Raw genomic sequence first — 19,865 nt, 5'->3', positions numbered from 1 at the left:
GCCCCAATTAAAAAAAAAAAGTCTGTAAAATATAGCACAGTCAGCCTGACTTTGATTCCTGGGGAAATTCCAGAATGGATCGTTAAAGAGATAGTTACTAAAAATTTATAATGGGGAATGCTGATTAGAAAGTGCTATCATAACTTTATCAATAACAGATCGTGCTAGAGGAAGTTCATCTCCTTCTTGACAGGATTAGTTAACTAGTAGATGGTAGAATGCTATGGATACAGTTTGCCTGGATTTTCACAGATTTTTTTTAAAAGGTACCATTCTTGTGGAGAAGACAGAAAAATGAGGGGTAGATGATTATAATATTAGATGTATTCAAAACTGCTTGTATGGCCGGAGTCAAGGAGTGCTATAGTTGTTAATGATTCAGTGTCAGGATGACAGGACATTTCCAGTGAGGTACCCCAGGAATCTGTGCTTGGCCCTATGCTATTTAAAATTTTTATTAGTGCCTTGTATTAAGGTACAGATATTATGTTTATAAAATTTACAGATAACTCAAAGCTGTGAGAAATGGCTAACATATTAGATGACAGAATCAATATAAAAAAAAAAGATTCCAGCAACGCAGAGCACTGTTGTGAATCTAATAAAATTCAAAAGGGATAGAAACAAAGTGTTTCACTTAAACAAAAGCTCAACCTCACCAAGCTAAGAGAGGTATGGTTATATGGTGACTCAACTGAAAAAAAAAGACATGGGATTTTAGTAAATTGCAAGCTTAATATGAATAAGTAGATATAGTATCAGTCAAAAAACAAAACAAGTAATGCCATTATGAGCTATATCAGAAGAGGTACTGCAATAAAGAGGTGATAGTTCCACTGTACTCTGTCCTCATCAAATCCCTTCTGAAGCATTGTGGTCAATTCTTGGCACCACGGTGTAAGAGGCACATTGATAAGTTGGAAAGAAGGGCATCTAACATGATGATGATCTTTCTCAATTTATGTAGGCCAGTCCAGAGTTAACCGGCATGCAATACGTGATCAAGCTCACACTGGAGGCGTTTCTGCCTTGGTTGGAACTATAGGACTTTGTGCTAGGATGATGTGAGCCCTCCAAAAGAAGAAAAGGACCAATATTTATTAGAAGCTCTTTTAGTGGTGTCAAAGCCAATTGGCCTAGCAACTAAGGCAGTGCCCTTCAGTTGGAGAATGTCTGAACAAATTAAGGACGTATGAATGCAGTAGAATACTATTGAGATTCTTTCAGAAAAAGACAAGAGAAATTTGTATGAACTGATGCAAAGTGAATTGAGCAGAACCAAGAAAACAATTGATACTATATCCAATATACATTGAGTCCGTATTTTATGAGGGTAAATTGAAGGAATAGTGTATGTTTAGTCTTGAAAAGAGATTTAGAAGACACGTGACAGTGTAGATGCCCTCTGATCCTGTCATCCTAAGAATGTGATGAGAAGTACAGAGTTCAGAGGAAGAAAAGATCATTTCCCACTTCAGCGAACAAGAAATGCTTCATGGAGGAGCTAACATTTGAGCAAAGGTTTTAAAAGTCAAGCTGAGGTTGTGGTGTGAGCGAAGGCATGGAGGTAGGAATGCATGAAATGTGTGCAGGGGGTGGCACATAATACAGTTTGATTACTGTGTAAAATACATTTTAGGTCAGGGGTAAAGCATAGTGACATGAGCAAGGTATAAGAGTGGGGAGGGTAAATTTATACCTTTAACAACACTAATAAGCAGTGGAAGTTAACTATTTTATATTTGACCCCCCTACAGAATCGGGAGCAACAATCAGTAAAAATTATGATTTAAATGATCTGCCTGGATCACCATCCAAACCTCAGGTCACTGATGTCAGTAAGAACAGTGTCACCCTGTCCTGGCAACCAGGCAGCCCTGGAAGCCTCCCAGCTAGTGCATATATCATTGAGGCCTTTAGGTATGTGAACAATTTTACTTCTTAATGTCTTTCTTTTTTAACTTTTAAGTGCTAAGAACTGTGGTAATATAGTATATATTCTTAGAGTATATTAGCGTCACAACACAGATGTTATATTGACAACTTAACAAACTCACTTAGGGACCTTATTTCTGGTGACATAGAAGTCAACGATGAGACTTTGTTCTTGTTACTATTAAGAAATTGTTTATGAATTGGAAATTAAAATTAGCATTTGCCTGTGCCTTCAGGTTTGCAAGGATATAGTTGACTGCCCATCAATACGATTGGTCCTTTCTTCTTTATACTGATCCTTTTGGAGTATTAAGATGGCATTAGAATGAGTTAATCGGAAGAGAACAGCTGAAGCTCAGGCACTTTCCAGAAAAATGGATAGATAGATAGATAGATAGATAGATATACACACATATATGTATATGTAGTACATATATGAACAGATCACAGTGACATATCTTTTCTTAATAAGTAAATAGTAAACTAAAATAGTTAAACATTTGAAATTTATAAATTCAGAAGTGTATTTGTAGAATGCCTGAGAGAAAATGTAAAAACTATGGTTAGATGATATATGCTTTTGGGGAACAGATAAACATGTTTTAAATGTTCAGAATTAAGGTTTATGTTCTATATCTACATATAGGGTGAGAGATAAGTCTATGTATAAACACAAATATATATTGATTTTATTGTCTTCTAAGATGAACTAGAAAATAAAATTCTTATTTTCTTATCTCAAATGTTTATTTTATATGATTATGAAATATAAAAGGCAAGTTGAATGAACCTAAAATTTTATAAATTTTGCTAAATATAACTTTTGTTTCTCTATTTCCTTTATTTACTTTTCTTTAGCAGTAGAAAGTTAAAGTGCATTTGAAAAATATTAATTGCTTTTTGATAATTTTAATATTCTGATGTGCCAGTTCTTCTGAAAAATAAACACTTGGAAGCTATTTTTAAAAAATCAGATTCTTTCCTCATCCTTAATAGAAGAACCTTTTAACCTTAGATAAAGTGTTAAAATGACATTCTGTGGCTATTGTGGGTTGGCTCTTTGCTCTTAAATTTAAAGCTATTTCATCATTCAGAGAGATCACAATATACTGTGCAATGTACAATTTTATTAAGAATGTAAGCATAGAAAGCAATATTTACTCCACGCTCCCTTTCTTCTTTTACAGATGTGTAGTTTTAGAAGGCTCTGTTGTAATGTTGCATGTGGATTTGATGCAAAGAGAACACATCTTGTAACAGGAAAATGTGTTGGCATAATTTACTCTGTAGTCCATTTATTCTTTCTACAGGTTAATTCTTTCCAAGGTATATATGTATATATATATATATATAATACACACATATATTTGCATATATTTAAGAGGATCATATTTCTTGTTCAGATTTGATGTTGTGATTCTTGGTCCCCACCCCCCACCCCTTTCCTTTTACAGGTGTTCATTTAGTGGCTGCAGTGCATTTAGCAAAGGCTGTCCCATCTCTTGGGCTGAGTTTAATTTTTTTGTGCATGGCACTTTTGTTAGGTGGGCTCTGCTTTGTTGTGGAATTATCTGAATTCATCAGACCGTTTCATTTACTGAGCTGAAAACTCCAAGTGTTTTGTGTTTTATTATTTATCCCATTTTGTTTTAATTTCCCACCCATTAAACTTTGTCATTGAAATCCAACCCCATTCTTCGTGCCTTTTATTCCCCATGCTTGAATTGTAAATCTTTGATCTCATTTCAGCCAATCAGTGAGCAATAGCTGGCAAACTGTGGCAAACCATGTAAAGACAACACTGTATACTGTAAGAGGACTGCGACCTAATACAATCTACTTGTTCATGGTGAGGGCTATCAACTCTCAGGGTCTTAGTGACCCTAGCCCCATGTCCGATCCTGTGCGCACACAAGGTAAGTTTGGAAAATGCAGACTTTATTCATAGTGCTTAGAAAGATAAATTTAGTGTGGATTCTTGAATGTATTAGTTAAATATGGACCAAGGATAAATGAATATCTCATGATGACTTTTAATATTTACTTATTAGGCTTGACTCTGTGATTAAGAAGCATCCTGTTTACTTTGGCAAGGTATTTTGCCTCTCTCATTCCTAGAGATTTAGTTTCATGAAGTTCCAATTTACATTCTTTGGCCAGGATTTCATAGAAAAAAGTGAAGCCAAAGATGAAGACGTCAGGACACTTAAGGATAGAGAGGAGGAATTTTTATCCCGGAAGTTGTCCAGATAATGAATGGAGAGGCCCTTATGAAAAACTAATTACATGCCAACCCGAAATGCTATGTGCTAAGGACACAATTATAATGGTGGGAAAAGTCACTTCCTGCCAGGATCACGTATTCTAATGGTGGAAACTACACATATAAAGGAATGATAGCCAGAGAGGGATATTTTTGTCTGGAAAGTTACAGGGACAGAGAGGGAAGCCATAAAGAAGTAAAATTATATACTCTTTCTATTCGCAGTGGTGTGTGTGTGTGTGGTGTTTGTGTGTGTGTGTGGTGTTTGTGTGTGTGTGAGAAATGTGAGAAGATGAGCTGAGCATAAGATGAAACACTGCTGACGCCATCTACATATAGTGGGAAAAATGAAGCCTTTGGTTCCTCAGTAGACTGAATATTGATACAAAAGGTTGTGATAAGAGATTCTCCTCCATCTTAGCCCAGGGTTTTGCCCTTGCTGAGAAGCTTGTGGTTCAGGCGTCAAAACTTTCCCCCCTTATTTTTATGACACATTTTTTATGTTTATACTGAGTTAGTCCCCACTAGGGACAAAAGGGAATAGAATTATGTAATATAAAGATGAGCTTATCACTTTTTTATTGCATGCATCAAACAGAGCTGTTAAGAAGGGGTTAATTATTTTCTATTTGTAAAAGTTTTTTTAACAGAATATAATGCAAAATGGTATTTTATGCTCTGAAAAGCACCACACAGGCATAAAGTATTATTATAATTATAGTGTGTTTCAGTGATAGTAACTAGCATGCTATTATAATGGGGAATGGTTCCTTAAAGTATTCAAGTGAAATAAAATCATCATGTGACTTTTTAAAGTTACTGACATGACAGTCAAAGAAGGAGGGAAAAGCCATTTTGCTATTGTTCACTGAACAGTCATGTGATTAATTTTCTATGATTAAGAGCCTGTCTAGGTAGAAAGAAAAAGCACAACACGGAATTTAAAGATGTGAATAATGGCAGTATTTCATCTTTACCAGGATACAAATCTAATTCCGTGTTCTGTATTTAAGGAGTAAATTAAATCACTGAAGTTGAAATGTAAGATAAGAAATTAAAATTTTAAATTTAACAATTACAGTACATTAAAGTATTTAATTCACTTGAGTAGAAAAAATGGCAGTTTTGTAGATGACATAACATAGATCATATCAATATGGATCATAGAAGATTGGAAATATTGCATTATGTGATTTCATGTAATAGATTCAGAAGCTTTTGTCAGGTCCTGCATTGGCATGCTATTTACCAAAGCCTGTTACACTAGAATAACTTTTCAGTGACAAAAAGTTAAAACAGAGCTACCAGAAGTTCTCTTTGACCTCATGTGTTTTAATACAGGGAAGATACAAAATAAATATGCTTTTAACAAATCTCAAATAGTATACACACATGCAAGTGCAAACACACACACACACACACACACACACACACCCCACACACATACCCATAAACTCAGGTCAGCCATCTTTCCCCTTCATGTTTCTTTGTATTTTCCACCATAGTTACCACTCTTTTGAATTTCTGGGCAAAACATGGCTAAGAGAAGTATCACAATACACTAGTTATGACTGTTCTAGGTGAGCATCACGTGGTTGCCTAAAGGAATTGGTTTACTTTTCCAAAGTGCTGCATTTATCAGGAGGGAGCAGCTTGTCCATGAAGTTGCTAGATTTAAGTAGAATTGACTTCCTGATAAGCAAAATCTCCCTACTATTATGAAATAAACATTAGTTGATATCTTGTTCATTATGAAGAAAATAATATCTGTCTGAATAGGACCTGCTTAGAACATGTTCACCCTTTGTGGAAACTTAGCCTTGTGATGAAAGTGAGGATGACTTCTTTTTCAGCATAACATTATGTGAAGAGGTACTTAAATATTATTTGATGCTCCACTTTCTAAGGCCAGCTTATACCGTATCATTATGCTAATATAGTGCTATAAAACTGATTATAGAAGTTATCATAAAGCAAAAAAATACTCATTGGAAATGATTGTGTACCAACAGATATAAGCCCACCAGCTCAAGGAGTAGATCACAGACAAGTGCAGAAAGAACTGGGGGATGTCATTGTACGTCTTCATAACCCTGTTGTGTTGACTCCTACCACAGTTCAAGTCACGTGGACTGTAAGTGATTTGTAAATACATAAATAATTCTTCTTTATTGTATTCCTTGTCGTGATTTATTTGAAGTGCAACACTAAAGATAAGTTATTTAATATATGAAAGAAAAACTATATAAATGGAATGAAAATATTAATTTTGATGGAAAATGTTATTTTGAATCCAATGTATATTTTGTCCAATATGTTTAGTTTTCTTGGAATTGTATAGTAAATATGATAAGAAAATATCTTTTTGCTTTCTTACATGTGAACTCAAAAGAAAATGTATCAGTAATTTTTTTAAAGTAGAAAAAATGCTTTTCTGAACTAGCTATAATGACAATAACAGAACAAAAAAAACTCCAACAAACTAACTTAACAGGAGAATATACAGTGGTGTCTGACAAAGCTAGTGCCAGCCAAGTATCTGTTTCCAAGTTCTGTTCCTATTTTGTTGTTATTCATTCATTTCAGTTATGTGCAACTCTTCCTGACCCCTTTTGGGGTTTTCTTGGCAAAGATACTTTGCCAAAGATACTTCCTTCTCCAGCTCATTTTATAGATGAGGAAACTGGGGCAAATGGGATTAAGTCCAGAGTTACACAGCTAGTATGTATCTGAGGGTGGAAGTGAACTTAGGTCTTCCTGACTCCTGGAACAGCATTTTATTCACTGTGCCTTTTAGCTGTCCCAATGCACTGTGTCCAAAAATGTTTTTGAGTACTGATTTCATAAGATGCTGTATGACTTAAATACCAGGAAAAGTGATGTGCTTTCTGTATTAGCAAGGCAATAATCACAATATAGATGATAATTATAAATATGCCTATGTAGTTCTGTAGCACAAAATATAAGAGACTCAATATAGAAGGTCGAAGAAGTAAACCATTTATTCAGACACCAAAGAACCAGATCCCAAAACCAATAAGTCTGACCCATCCAAGCAGCAAGAAAATTCCAGAACCAGTAAGTCCACTTAATTATAACAGCAAAGAACCTAAAACACAACATCACAGCAGGGAACCAAGACATCCCATAACCTTCCTGCCCGCTGCTGGGGCCTTGCCCCCAACAGTCACTCACAGCACAGCTAACACGAGTCTGGAGCATTTCCTGCTCTACCCTTCCAGTTTCTCTAATTCAGCAAGCTCCTCCCACCACATGTGACTTAGGCTTCATGTATCAAAAGCAGGTCACGTGGGCCTATTAATGGGTGGGAAAGATCTTCAAATTTAAATTACCGTTGCATTTGACCTCAAGATCTTTCTTATCTATTACACAGGTCAATGGGACAATTAATAGGAGCTTTGGGATAAGTGGTGTCAACAGAACTTTACAACAATATAACAAGGATAGCACAAGATAAGCATATAAAAGAATATCATCACTTTCCCAGCATTATGTCACTCTACTCCCTTTTGTACTCCTGAAAAAAAATATTAATTACTGCTTACATGTATGCTTACTTCCTGATGACTATATTTTTATAAGAATAAGCTATACCCACTTTATTAAGTGTATTCTTGTTAAATATATGAGGAAGTGGGTTTCTACAAATTGCTCTTTGGCTGATTCCTTCTTCATACTTCTGTAATTGATTGGAAGATGTAGAGTGCATACCAAATTCCCACTCTCCAGATTGAGTGTTGATTATTTTAAGAATAGTGCTTAATTAATGCAAAATCATGCCTTAAAGACTTTCTTCCAACACAATATATATTGGATTCATATCTCTCATGTACCTCAGAGTCATGCAAGATTATTGAAAGTTAGAATAACAGACACAACTTTGTTCAGTGGCCACGTGATTTATTAGAGAAACAAAACCAAGGAGATAATAAGTTTTCCAAAAGCGACATAGAGTGACACAGAGAATATGAAATTCAGTATAGAAAGTGAGGACCTCTAGATGCTTCTGATTTCTATGATGGAGTATTAACTTCAACAAACTCAGAGCCTCCTAAATGAGATTTATAATCATTCAAAACTGCTTTTTCCAATAATCCACACAAGGGGAAAAAAGTGAGTGAAGAATGCCTCTTGTCTAAAGTATGATATCCCATTGTATGACAACTGAGAGATGGTCCATCAGCATATACATCTTTGACAGATACTATACATTCACAATGAACTGTCCCAGAATTGAATTGAAAAAGGAAAGTAGGTTGGATTACAAATGGAAAATTGTTCAGTCCGATGACCACAGGCTTCTTCCTGCAACTAAGACCCTTCCTTTTAACAGTATTCTTCCAGTAGAGCTAATATGGCTAAAAAGCATGGAACATTGTAGTTTCTGAAAAAATTAAAGGTACAAGTATAAAACGAGGAATGGGGAGATACAGAGTGCCTGGAAGTGGCTCAGTGGAGAGAGTGCTGGGCCTAGAGTCAGAAAGACTTATCTTCCAGTATTTAAATCTGACCTCAGGCACTTACTAGCTGTATGACCCTCGGCAAGTCTCTCAACCATGTTTGCCTCAGGTTCTCATCTGTAAAAATAAGTTGGAGAAGGAAATGGAAAACCACTCAAGTATCTTTGCCAAGGAAATCTCAGATGGGGTCAGGAAGAGTTGGACAGGACTAACCAACAATAAAAAGTGTCTGGAAGTTGATTGTAGACTATTAACAACAAAGAATTGTATTAAAAAAGTCAATTAAAAGATTTTATTAGAGAAATTTGTGAATTTACACTTTGGTCTTCAATGATTTCTATAGGAGTAGGAAGAAAAAAGTCACACAGGATGAGAAGGTATAGATGGAATATGATCTAGAGATGTATCTGGAAACTGAGTGTCAATAAGTATCTCTTCCCATTAAACTATTATTGGATTGATTTGCAGAAGATCAAGCTCTTCATAATATGAATGTTCATGAATGTATCATTTTAAAACACATACATTAAAGCTTAAAGGTTATGTTATAACGTAAAAATGTTCACCTATCAAAACTAACTCTTAAAATCCACAGCCTGGTATGCATATGCTGCAGAAACAGCATGTTCTCTTTAATAGAATATGTTCAAACGTTTTACTTTTTCTTCCTCCTGTAGCAACTTTTTTGTTTTTATCCCCTGGAAAAAACTATGGCAACCACATAAATTCAAGTCAACACACTTGATACTCGATTAGTTATTAAGTAGGCCTCCATTATGCTGTGCTTTAAGAAATACAGTAAAGTGGGCAAAGCAACATTTTGTCATAAACATGAGGTTCATAAAGTCTATAAAACATTTAATTAATGAAAATAAAACATGGATAAAACCAATTTACCCTGATTTACAGACTCCCTTCATCTGGAAACAGCTGCTTAATGTTCTTCTTAAAAACACAGCTTGCTTCTTTCAGTATTAACAAGCTATTATTGTGAGTTATGCTTCTCTTTCACTGCATAAATTCACTTAAAGTGAATGTAGAGAAGTTTATAAAATGCAAACATAATGTTGTGGTAACATATGTTGCAAGGTTTCTTAACAGTGACAATTTTGATGATAGATCTCTATTTGGCTTCATAAATTTAACTTTTTGCTTCTTGTTTGACTTGTTTTAATGTTGTAACAACAAGCTGTTAGGAATATATATGTATGTATATATACATGCATGTATGTATTCTATAATATACATGTATTAAAGAAACAAGGTAATTAATCTGCTAAACACCAAAGAAATGTACTCAGCCTTTAGTTCAGGGCTCACATAGTCTTGCTGTATCCCCAAAAAGCGTAGCACTAATTCCAGAAAATCTCTGATGGGTTAGAGAACTGTCAAGAGGGTGAAGGATATCCTACATGTTCAGCCTCAGCTGTAAAAGTGGAATCAGCCCCCTAGATATCTAACTGGGAAGGATCACATATCTGGCTCTGGGGTTTGGTAGCTGTGGAGTTCTAAAAGTAGAGAAGTCTCAGATTGAAGTATTTCAACCCAAGTTTAGGTATTAGAAGTTTAGAACGGCTAGCATTTGTTATTGCTACTTTTTCTTTGCTTATCATAAGAGCAATGTTGGGGACAAAGGAAAAGTACCAAAAGATGAGAAATTAAGAAAAATTTTTAGTCACGATCTATGGAGAGATTTAAATAAACAATAATAAAAAATAAATAAATAAAGCTGAAATAATAAAAATATATCCCTAGTTTCAACCCTCCCTTCCAGAAGTAAATCCATGCCTGGTGATTTGATTTTTTTTTATGGGGGAGATGGGTCATGATGTATTAAATACAAATATTTCATGGAATATGGCATGTAATTTTATAATTTTAAATAGAGAAAACTACACTGTTCTTTTAATGATTGATTAAGTATTTCTGTAAAGTAGCAGCACATTAAGTAGTCTTGTTCTTCGAATCACTGAGGACATAAAAATAGATGCTGAACAGCCAAGTGCCCCATTTCGTTCTAAAATTACACCAGCATGGCCCTAACACAAACTTTACTCTGTAAATATAGGTAGTAACTTGCATTACACTCTTTTATTTTACAGTGCTTACAATTCTCTAGAGAAAGTGTGCTGAGAGGCATAAAAAGTGCTATCTGGAATGTTCAAAACCATATCCCTTTGTTTACAAAGTATGCTGTCCTTCCATACTATAAAGCTTATTGGTTAGTGAGGAAAAACAAAAGCTAGTAAACAGCTGTCAATTCTAGGCTTGACTAGCATGAAGGCTCCTAAAGCTGGTCAGTAACAAAAGCTATTTAGAGGTTTCTACATTCTAGGCATTGAATTCTGTACCAGAAATTATATCATTGGGTGATGAGCCTCTTAAAACTTACCTAGACTGATTCTTTGCAAATAAACGTAATAGTTCCTTTCCAGAACCATACTTTAAATCTTTCTAGCCTGGTAACTAATAGATTTTCATTTCGTTGCCATAATCTTTGAAAACCTAGAGTTTACCTTATGTTCTGAAGAGGGAACAGAGTGGAACTTCAATGGAGGTTCCAACTCTAATAATCTCTAAAGATAAATTTGGAAAATAGGTATTAATTTATTTAAAAATAATATATGATTGCATGTTAACCTAAGTAAGTTTTACGAAAAAAATATTTTCCAAAACAAAAAAGTAAGGAGTCACATTGTTTTGCATATCTTTGCCAAATCTCTGTCATGCATGACTTTAAAAAGACAGCAAGATTCTCATATCTACATCTATATTTAACCTGTTACGATGGTTTTTGTTATATATAAAGAAAATCCGGCTTCACACAGATATGTAGTTCGAAAAGGCAGGAATATTTCAATATGCAAATTATATCTTAGCATTATTATATAAATGGTTTTGACCTAGAAGACCACCTGAAGGGGAAGACTACACTTTATGAACTACAGCTCTTAAACTTTACAATGGACTGATTTCACTTTCTACCTCTTTGAACTCCACTTGAATCAGCTATCTTTCTCTTCCCAGCCCCTACCTGTCTACTCTTTTCTCAGCTAAGACTAACACAGACTAGTCCTTTGGTAGTTAGGATGAAGACTGACCCAGTGGACACATAGGTATATGCATGTTTTCACTCACACATGCATACACACATAAACACTCACTTACGGAATGGAATGAGACACTTGTAGGTCATTCAGCAGTTAACATAAAAAATGATTTATTTAGCCTTAGCAAAGATATGCATCAAGGACATGACAAGGATACAATTATAGGTTGAGGGCAAGGCATATGTTATTAACTCCATCAAAACCTTGCTTGAATTTAAGTTTCACCCAAGGTCACATAGATAGTTAATAGGAGACTTTCTTGAATCTCTTGAAACCTAGGTCAAATGTCTTTTGGGAGGACATTTTGAGAGCATTTTGGTAGCATTGGATAATTTGATCTTAACCTAGATTAATAGTACATTGTTCAGAGCAAATAAGGAGATTGTCCCAGTATATTCTGCTTTGATCAGACTACATCGTGAGTGTTTTGATTAGATCTGCCTGGCACATTTCATAAACAGAATTAAGGACTTGTCCAGATTATTGTGACTACTTCTTGTTGTTGTCAGTCCTTGAAGAGGGCCCAGATGACATCATGACTGGCTCATCAGACCAATGTGAGCTCAGAAGGCTATACCACAGATCAAACATAAATAGTCCATTTGAAAATTTGGGATGGAGATGTTTCTAGATTTGCTCATCTCATGTTTCTTTTGAGCTACTGCTATCTGACTTTGCTTACAGAATACAGCACCTTCTTTGATGTGGGCATGTAATTCTGGGCAGTCCTGTCCCAGCAGCTCCACATTTCACAATTAATATTAAAGTTCTTCAAAAAGACCTTGAGATTCTCTTTTGCTTGTGCTGAATCAATTGTGACTAGTAATGACTAAAAACAATACCATTCAAAGATCTCTTAAAGAACTGGTGTTGTTCAGTCTTCATAAAAGAAAGCCTAGCTGGATCATCATACCATTCTTTAAATACAGAAAAGGAGAGAGGAAGAGGTAAGAGAGACAGAGAGAGCAAGAGAGAGAGAGAGGTTATTAATGATTTATTAAGCACCTACTGTATGCCAGGCACTGTGCTAAGTAATGAAGAAACAAATACTACCAATAGGATAGTGTCAGTCCTCACAGGGCTTTCTAGTGGGAGAAAGAGAGCTAGGGAGTGCAATGGAGGCCCATTTCTGGGATGGCCAAAGCGAAAAGTCAGGGAATGGTAACAGTGATTGCTGGAATGAAGGCAGTGTGATGTGGAAGGGTCTGGGAAATGATGGAGAATCCTGGACCATACTTGATCATAACCATTTCACAGATCAGAAAACCCAAGTTGAAAAAGACTGTGACAAGCCCAGGGTCAGACAGCTGCTAAGTGTCAGAGGCTCGAGTTGAACTTATGTCTTTCGGACTCTAAGCCCAACATTCTACGTAGGTGGTTCTGGGAAAGGTGAGGTGAAAAGTAACCTGTGAGTGCATTTGAGAATAACATGAGGTACAGTAGTCTATTTTAGAGGGTAAAAATTAGTTTTAGTGGGTGGAAGTTACAAGAGAATAAGGAAAAGTAAACTTCACCATACCATTAAGTTATAAGGGAATAAGTAGGATAAAGTTCACTGCGAGGATAAGCTGCCTTACAGTTAGACACAGGATCATAGAATTATATTTGAGATCAGAGCCAGGTGGAGGTGGAGGAAGTGGTGTTCTCTCCCACAAAGAAGCCTAAGCTCCAGACCTAGAGTAGATCAGGTTCAGCCCGAAAAAGAAACCCGACCTTCAAAAAGTATCCTTTTCTCTCTCCCTTCCCTCCCCAGAGTAAAATTTGGGAAAATCTATTCAACAAAACTTAGGTGAGATTCCTGTCTCATATCTCTCCAAAAGAGATTTACAAGGTGCTTTCTAGAGCAGTGGTCGATATACAAAATTGATCAGGTACATGACAGCTATTTATTTTCTCCCCCTGCTCCCTCACATACATGCATAATGCTCAAAACAGAAAAAAAAACAAAACTCAAAAGCATGTTTTGACAAATATTTGACATATGAAACAATAACCCCTAATTCTTATTTTACTCTCCTTGGAGGATGATACTTAAAATATTAAAACATGAGACTGTTAAATGCATATTTTACTTTCATGTCAGATCTGTACTATTTAACTAACTTGTTCACTGTTTTCTAGGGAGCCTTGCTTTGGCTTTGTTTTTCTTAGTCATTCATTTGAAATGAACTTTAAGGTCTTTTCCAGTTCTAAAAATATGTGTAACAAGAAGATTGATACCCCATGCTTGAAACCAAGAGCTCCTGATGCCTTGGATTCACAAGTTTCCAGTGGAGTGTAGAAGAATTACACAGTTATCATATTGTCAGCTGTGCTCAGGAAAAGCACACACACACACACACACACACACACACACACACACACACACACACACGGTGTGTGTGTGTGTAGGCTTATTGAGAAAGGGACATGCCTTTAATGCCATGTTCAAGATGTTGGGCCAGGGGCAGAAGAGTGTTAGGGAAGGAATCCCACCTACCCTCCATTTCAGGAATAATAGAGAAAAAGACTCCAAAAAGGATAAAAGAGTAAATAATTGTAGAGATTGCTGGTGCTTTTAAAGATTAGTGAACAGGTGGCTCCTCCTGGTTCAGTGGCCAGTCATCTTTGGCAGAACTCCCTGGCTCCATCACAGGAACTAAGGAACCAACCAGAAGCCTCGTTATTATACACATGCCCTTTAGCTAATGGCTAGAGCACATGTGTGACCAGGTGTGGCCAGAGTGTATTCACAGAAAGTACCACAGCCAAACTATGCTTCACTACTAGAAGTGGCTAGGGTACAAGTTTATCTTCATATATATTCAATGGGATGGCCCACATAGGCCCATCTTAATACATGCTGCATGAGATATCTGACCTCCCTGATTTAGAACTGGAAAAGACCTTAAAGTTCAACCCTTTCATTTTACTAGGGAAGAAACTGAGGCACAGAGATAGATTAAATATCTTGCTAAGGTCACATAGATAAATAGCAGTGAGAAACCCTAATTTATGAACCTAGGTCACCTGATGACAAATTGTAATGGTAATCAGGGCAGAACTTTTTGCTGTTCTTCTCCTAAGTGCCTTTAATGAGTCTGACCTCTGTTTGAATGGGGCAGGTAAAGTGGGATCTTTTTTGTCTTGGAATGTTAGCACTAAGTCAATGGAGAGTCATTGAATTGTATATTATGTGGTGCTGGTGGTCAAAGCTTTCCCACACTCTAGTTTCTCACACTCTAAATGGTGAGCCTCCAGCCCTCAGGGCCCAGGTTAGTGGTTCATTTTGCGGGGTACACTAATTGAAAGAATGTGGTTGACAAGAGACTCTGGGTAAGCTGGTGAACCCACCCCTCCCCAGCTTTGTAACACAGACCGATTGATGTTGGTGCTTCTCTGGTGCATTGTGATTTGAATCAGACAAGGTCTGTCTGTTGATGTTTGTAATTTCTGTTTGTATTTGCCTTGAAGTTCAGGGGTCTGATCTTTCCCCCCTGAACTAAGTGAATGATATATGTATGTTTGATTAAACTGAGATAGTTAACCCTTAAAGTTGTTTTCCTTAGAAAAGCAGATCAAATAGTTCATGCCGGCAGCCCTTCTGTGTGCTGGTTGTTGTTGGTCTTTCACCCCCGCGGTAGCTGCTAACAACACTGTTACACAAATCCATCATTCTTCCCACATGATACTGCCTTAAACATATTAGATACAACAAACGTTCATTAAATTGAATTAAACAGATTGAATTCAACTCTCCGCACATGGTTTACCTCACATATTTTTAAACCTGCAAAAGTTTTTCACTTTTCCTCCTACTCTTATTTCACTTTCTCTAGATCTATTTAAAGATGACCAAATTTGCCATTAGAAAGCTGTGTCTGCTGGAAAAAAGAAATTCATCCAGGATATTTCAAATGTGTGCTTTGGGGATTATATGTTACATGCAATTACCTGAGCCACAGTGACATTTAATTAGTATGGTAAATCAGAGTTCCATATAATTATTTTTCAGGACAAGTAAACAAGCATTTATTAAGTGTTTACTATGCCTCAGGCACTGTGCTATGTTGGGAATACAAACAAAAAGACAGGCTCTGTCCTCAAGTTGCTTACATTCTAACAGAGTACAGACAGCATTTAAAAGAAAGGTGGAGGAGGGTGAGAAAGGAAGAAATAAATCCACAGTGGCATGGCAGTGAAAGTCTGGAGAGCTTTTTTTTAAAAATAAATATAGAATCAATTCAGTAACCATGTTAAGTGCCTACTATGTGCAGAATATTATTTGTGCCTTCATTGAAAACAAATCTTATTTTATTCCATAATTTTAAAATAAAAAAAATAAATGTGGGGGAAAAAGAAAACAAAGAACTATAAAATCTGGCTGTTTTTCTTTCCTCTTCAATTTCCAATAAGAAAATTTCTCGTCATTGCACATTACTTATTGTTAAACCTGAAAGTTTGGTTGAAGAAGGCAAACAAGCTAGGTGATAGAAAAATCCATGTTGTTTATTATTTTCCCTTAAAGCATAGCTAAGCTAGCTTGCTTGTACATACAAGGAATCAGAGCATAAGCTTATATACGTTATTTTAGCAGACCCAGCAAGCCTGCGTTACCTCACCTCCATGACCCCCATGTATGTTTAACCGTGATACAAGAATTTCCCTTAATGGAATAGGGTTGTAAAGAATGTTGACAAAGGTCAGTTAATATTAAGCGAGGTAGTCTTTCTTGGGGTTAGGGTCTCATCCTTTAATGGCTAACAGGGATAAGAATGTCCTTAGGTCAGTCTGATCTGGCCTTGTTGACAGAGGTAAGGGTATTTCCTGAGCAAACTCTAGAGAACAAAGAAGCCCAGGTGCTGGATCTTCTTCCAGTTACTCATTAATTCAGGCTCTGGGTCTGGTTGAAATTAAAAATGATACAAAATGGTATAAAATGTTCCACATTATACTGTATGGGATAACCAATCTCACTGCTACAAATAGACTCAGAACTGGAAAAGACCTTAAAGTTCAATCATTTCATTTTACCAGTGAGGAAACTAAGGCAGAGAAATAGGTTAAATTTCCTCCCAAAGTCACACAGACATAACAGATTTCCATTTAAAGCTATTTTCTATATATTTCAGGTTGATCGTCAGCCCCAATTTATACAAGGCTATCGAGTCTTGTATCGCCAGACATCAGGCCTTCAATCTCCATCAACATGGCAAAACTTAGATGCTAAAGTACCTACAGAACGCAGTGCTGTTCTAGTTAATCTAAAAAAAGGCGTGACTTATGAAATTAAGGTTCGACCATATTTTAATGAATTTCAAGGAATGGACAGTGAATCAAAGTCAGCCCGTACTACTGAGGAAGGTCAGTATTGAAATTTACTATAAAATTTTACTACGATCATAATAAAGTCAATTTTTGTGTTTTTTTAAATTACTTTTTAGTCATCTATTCTTAGGGCTAGACTATGATCATCAAAAGTAGAAAATGTCAACTTAAAAGAAAGAATTTTTAAATTTCCTTTCCCTTCATTTGCTTTGGGAAATGAAGACAAACATGTTGTGATAACAACCTGTGTAAAATTGCTCAGTAAAGGTTAGTTTTCATGAAGTTTGAATTTTTCTTGTTCTTAGAGATTAAACATTTATTATAAGCTTGATAGGCTGAAGTTATTTAGCTGGAATTTAATATTAGCCTATTTTTCTCCCACTGAATGATTTTTTCCACATCTGTTATAAATTGATTTTTGTTCTGTTCATTTATTCATTTCATGGTAAGGAGACTTAAGACTTTGAGAAAAATGGTGAGAAGGCAAGCAATTTGGCATAGGTTATACATGTTTAGTCATGCAAAACACATTTCCTTTTAAGTCATGCTGTGAAAGAAAACATAGACCAATAAAACAAAACAAAACAAAAGCAAAAACATAAAAATAAGGTAAAGAAAAAGTATCTTTGATCTATATTCAGGCTCTACCAGTTCTTTCTCTGGAGACAGCACCTTTCATCCTAAATCCTTCAGAATTGTCTTAGATCACTGTATTGTTGATAAGAGCTAAATTATTCAGAGTAGAGCACCATACAATATTGCTGTTACTGTGTACAATGGTCTCTTGGTTCTGCTCATTTCATTTTGCATCAGTTTATGTAAGTCTTGCCAGGTTTTTCTGTGCTCATCATTTCTTATAGCATAATAATATTACATCTCGATCACATACAACTTGTTCAGACATTCCCCAATTGATAGACATCCCTTCAATATCCATTTCTTTGCCATCACTAAAAGAACTGTTATAATTATTTTTGTACACATTTTTGTTTTTATTGTCTTTGGGATACAGACCTAGTAGTGGTATTGATGAGTCAAAAGGTATGTGTTGTTTTATATTCCCTTTGGCATAGTTCCAAATTGCTCTTCAGAATGGTTGAAGCATACAACTTCACCAACAGTGCATTAGTGTTTTAATTTTCCCAATACCTTCCAACATTTATCATTTTCCTTTTCTGTCATATTAGCCAATCTGATGGGTATGTGGTGGTGGCTCAGAGTTGTTTTGATTTGCATTTCTCTAATCAGTTCTCATATAGAGCATTTTTTTTCTCATATGACTATAGATAGCTTTGATAATTTTGTCTGAAAACTACCTGTTAATGTCTTTTGAACATTTATCAATTAAGGAAAGGCTCTTATTTCTATAAATTTGACTCTATATATTTGAGAAATGAGGTCTTTATTAGAGAAACTTCAGGTAATTTTTTTACTATGTATTCCCCTTCATCCTATTTTCCCCCTATTTATCCTACTCTCTCTCCTTTCACCTTGTCTATTCTCAAAAGTGTTTTGCTTCTGACTTTTACCTACCCCAATCCACCCTGCCTTCTATCAGTGACTCCTTCTTTCTCTTGTCGCCTTCCCCTCCTACTTTACTGTATGATAAGATAGAATTTTACCCCCGAGTGTGTATGTTATTATCTATTTGAGTCAATTGTGTTGAGGGTAAGGTTCAAGGTCCCCCTTTGCTACTGACCCACTTCTCCCATCTTTGCCTCCACTATAAAATCTCTTTTGGATCTCTTTAATGTCAGGTAATTTACCCCACTGTACCTCTCCCTTTCCCCTTCTCCCAATACATTCTTCTTTCTCATCCCTTAATTTTATTTTTTAAACATCCAATCATATTCAACTTGTACCATGCTTTTTGTCTATCATTTTTTGGTTTGTTTTTTGTGTATGTGCTTTCTTTTTTTCTTTTTTTTAAATTAAGATTTTTTTATTTTTAGTTTACAACACTCACTTCCACATGTTTTTGAGTTCCAGATTTTCTTCCCCTCCTCCACGCCTCCCTCCCCAAGAATCCAATATATCTTCTACATATAACTTTGCATTGAACTTATTTACACAATAGTCAAGTTGTAAAGAAGAATTATAACCAATGGAATGAATCATGAGAAAGAAGAAACAAAACCATAAAAAAAAACAAAAACAAAAGAGAAAAAAAACAAAGGGAAAAAAAGGAGAGCAAACAGTGTGCTTCAATCTGAATTCAGACTCCATAGTTCTTTCTCTGGATGTAGATAGCTCTCTCTGTCATGAGTCCTTTGGGGTTGTCTTTGCACCTTGTATTGCTGAGAGGAGCAAAGTCTATCAGCGTTAGTCAGTTAGTCATCACAGAATCCATATATCTGTGGTTCTGTATAATGTTCTCCTGGTTCTGCTCCATTCACTCAGCATTATATTGTGTAGGTTTTTCCAGGTTGTTATGAAATCCGTATCTTCTCCATTTCTTATGGCACAATAGTATTCCATTACCTTCATATACCACAGTTTGTTCAGCCGTTCCCCAATTGATGGGCATCCCCTTGATTTCCAATTCTTTGCTACTACAAAAAAAGCTGTGATAAATATTTTTGTACGTATGGGTCCTTTTACCACTTGTGTGATCTGTTTGGGATACAACCCTAGAAGTGGTATTGCTGGGTCAAAGGGTATGAATATTTTTATAGCTGTTTGAGTTTAGTTCCAAATTGCTCTCCAGAATGGCTGGATCAGTTCACAACTCCACCAGCAATGTAATAGTGTTCCAGTTTTCCCACATCC

General features: G+C 35.8%; 1 protein-coding gene across 1 annotated transcript in view; it reads left to right on the top strand.

Annotated features, from left to right (window-relative positions):
- Positions 1–19,865, top strand: part of ROBO2 (roundabout guidance receptor 2) — a 252,777-nt gene that overhangs the window by 134,195 nt on the left and 98,717 nt on the right. The window contains exons 10-13 of the mRNA XM_036753392.1: positions 1,758–1,920; positions 3,685–3,851; positions 6,211–6,332; positions 16,901–17,132. Coding sequence (XP_036609287.1) covers positions 1,758–1,920; positions 3,685–3,851; positions 6,211–6,332; positions 16,901–17,132 — 684 coding nt within the window. The remainder of the gene's footprint in view (positions 1–1,757; positions 1,921–3,684; positions 3,852–6,210; positions 6,333–16,900; positions 17,133–19,865) is intronic.

The sequence above is a fragment of the Trichosurus vulpecula genome, chromosome 4, assembly GCF_011100635.1.
Source record: "Trichosurus vulpecula isolate mTriVul1 chromosome 4, mTriVul1.pri, whole genome shotgun sequence".
NCBI lineage: Eukaryota > Metazoa > Chordata > Mammalia > Diprotodontia > Phalangeridae > Trichosurus > Trichosurus vulpecula.
The sequence above is the reverse complement of the archived record's forward strand: the minus strand, read 5'-3'. Positions and strand labels throughout refer to the sequence as shown.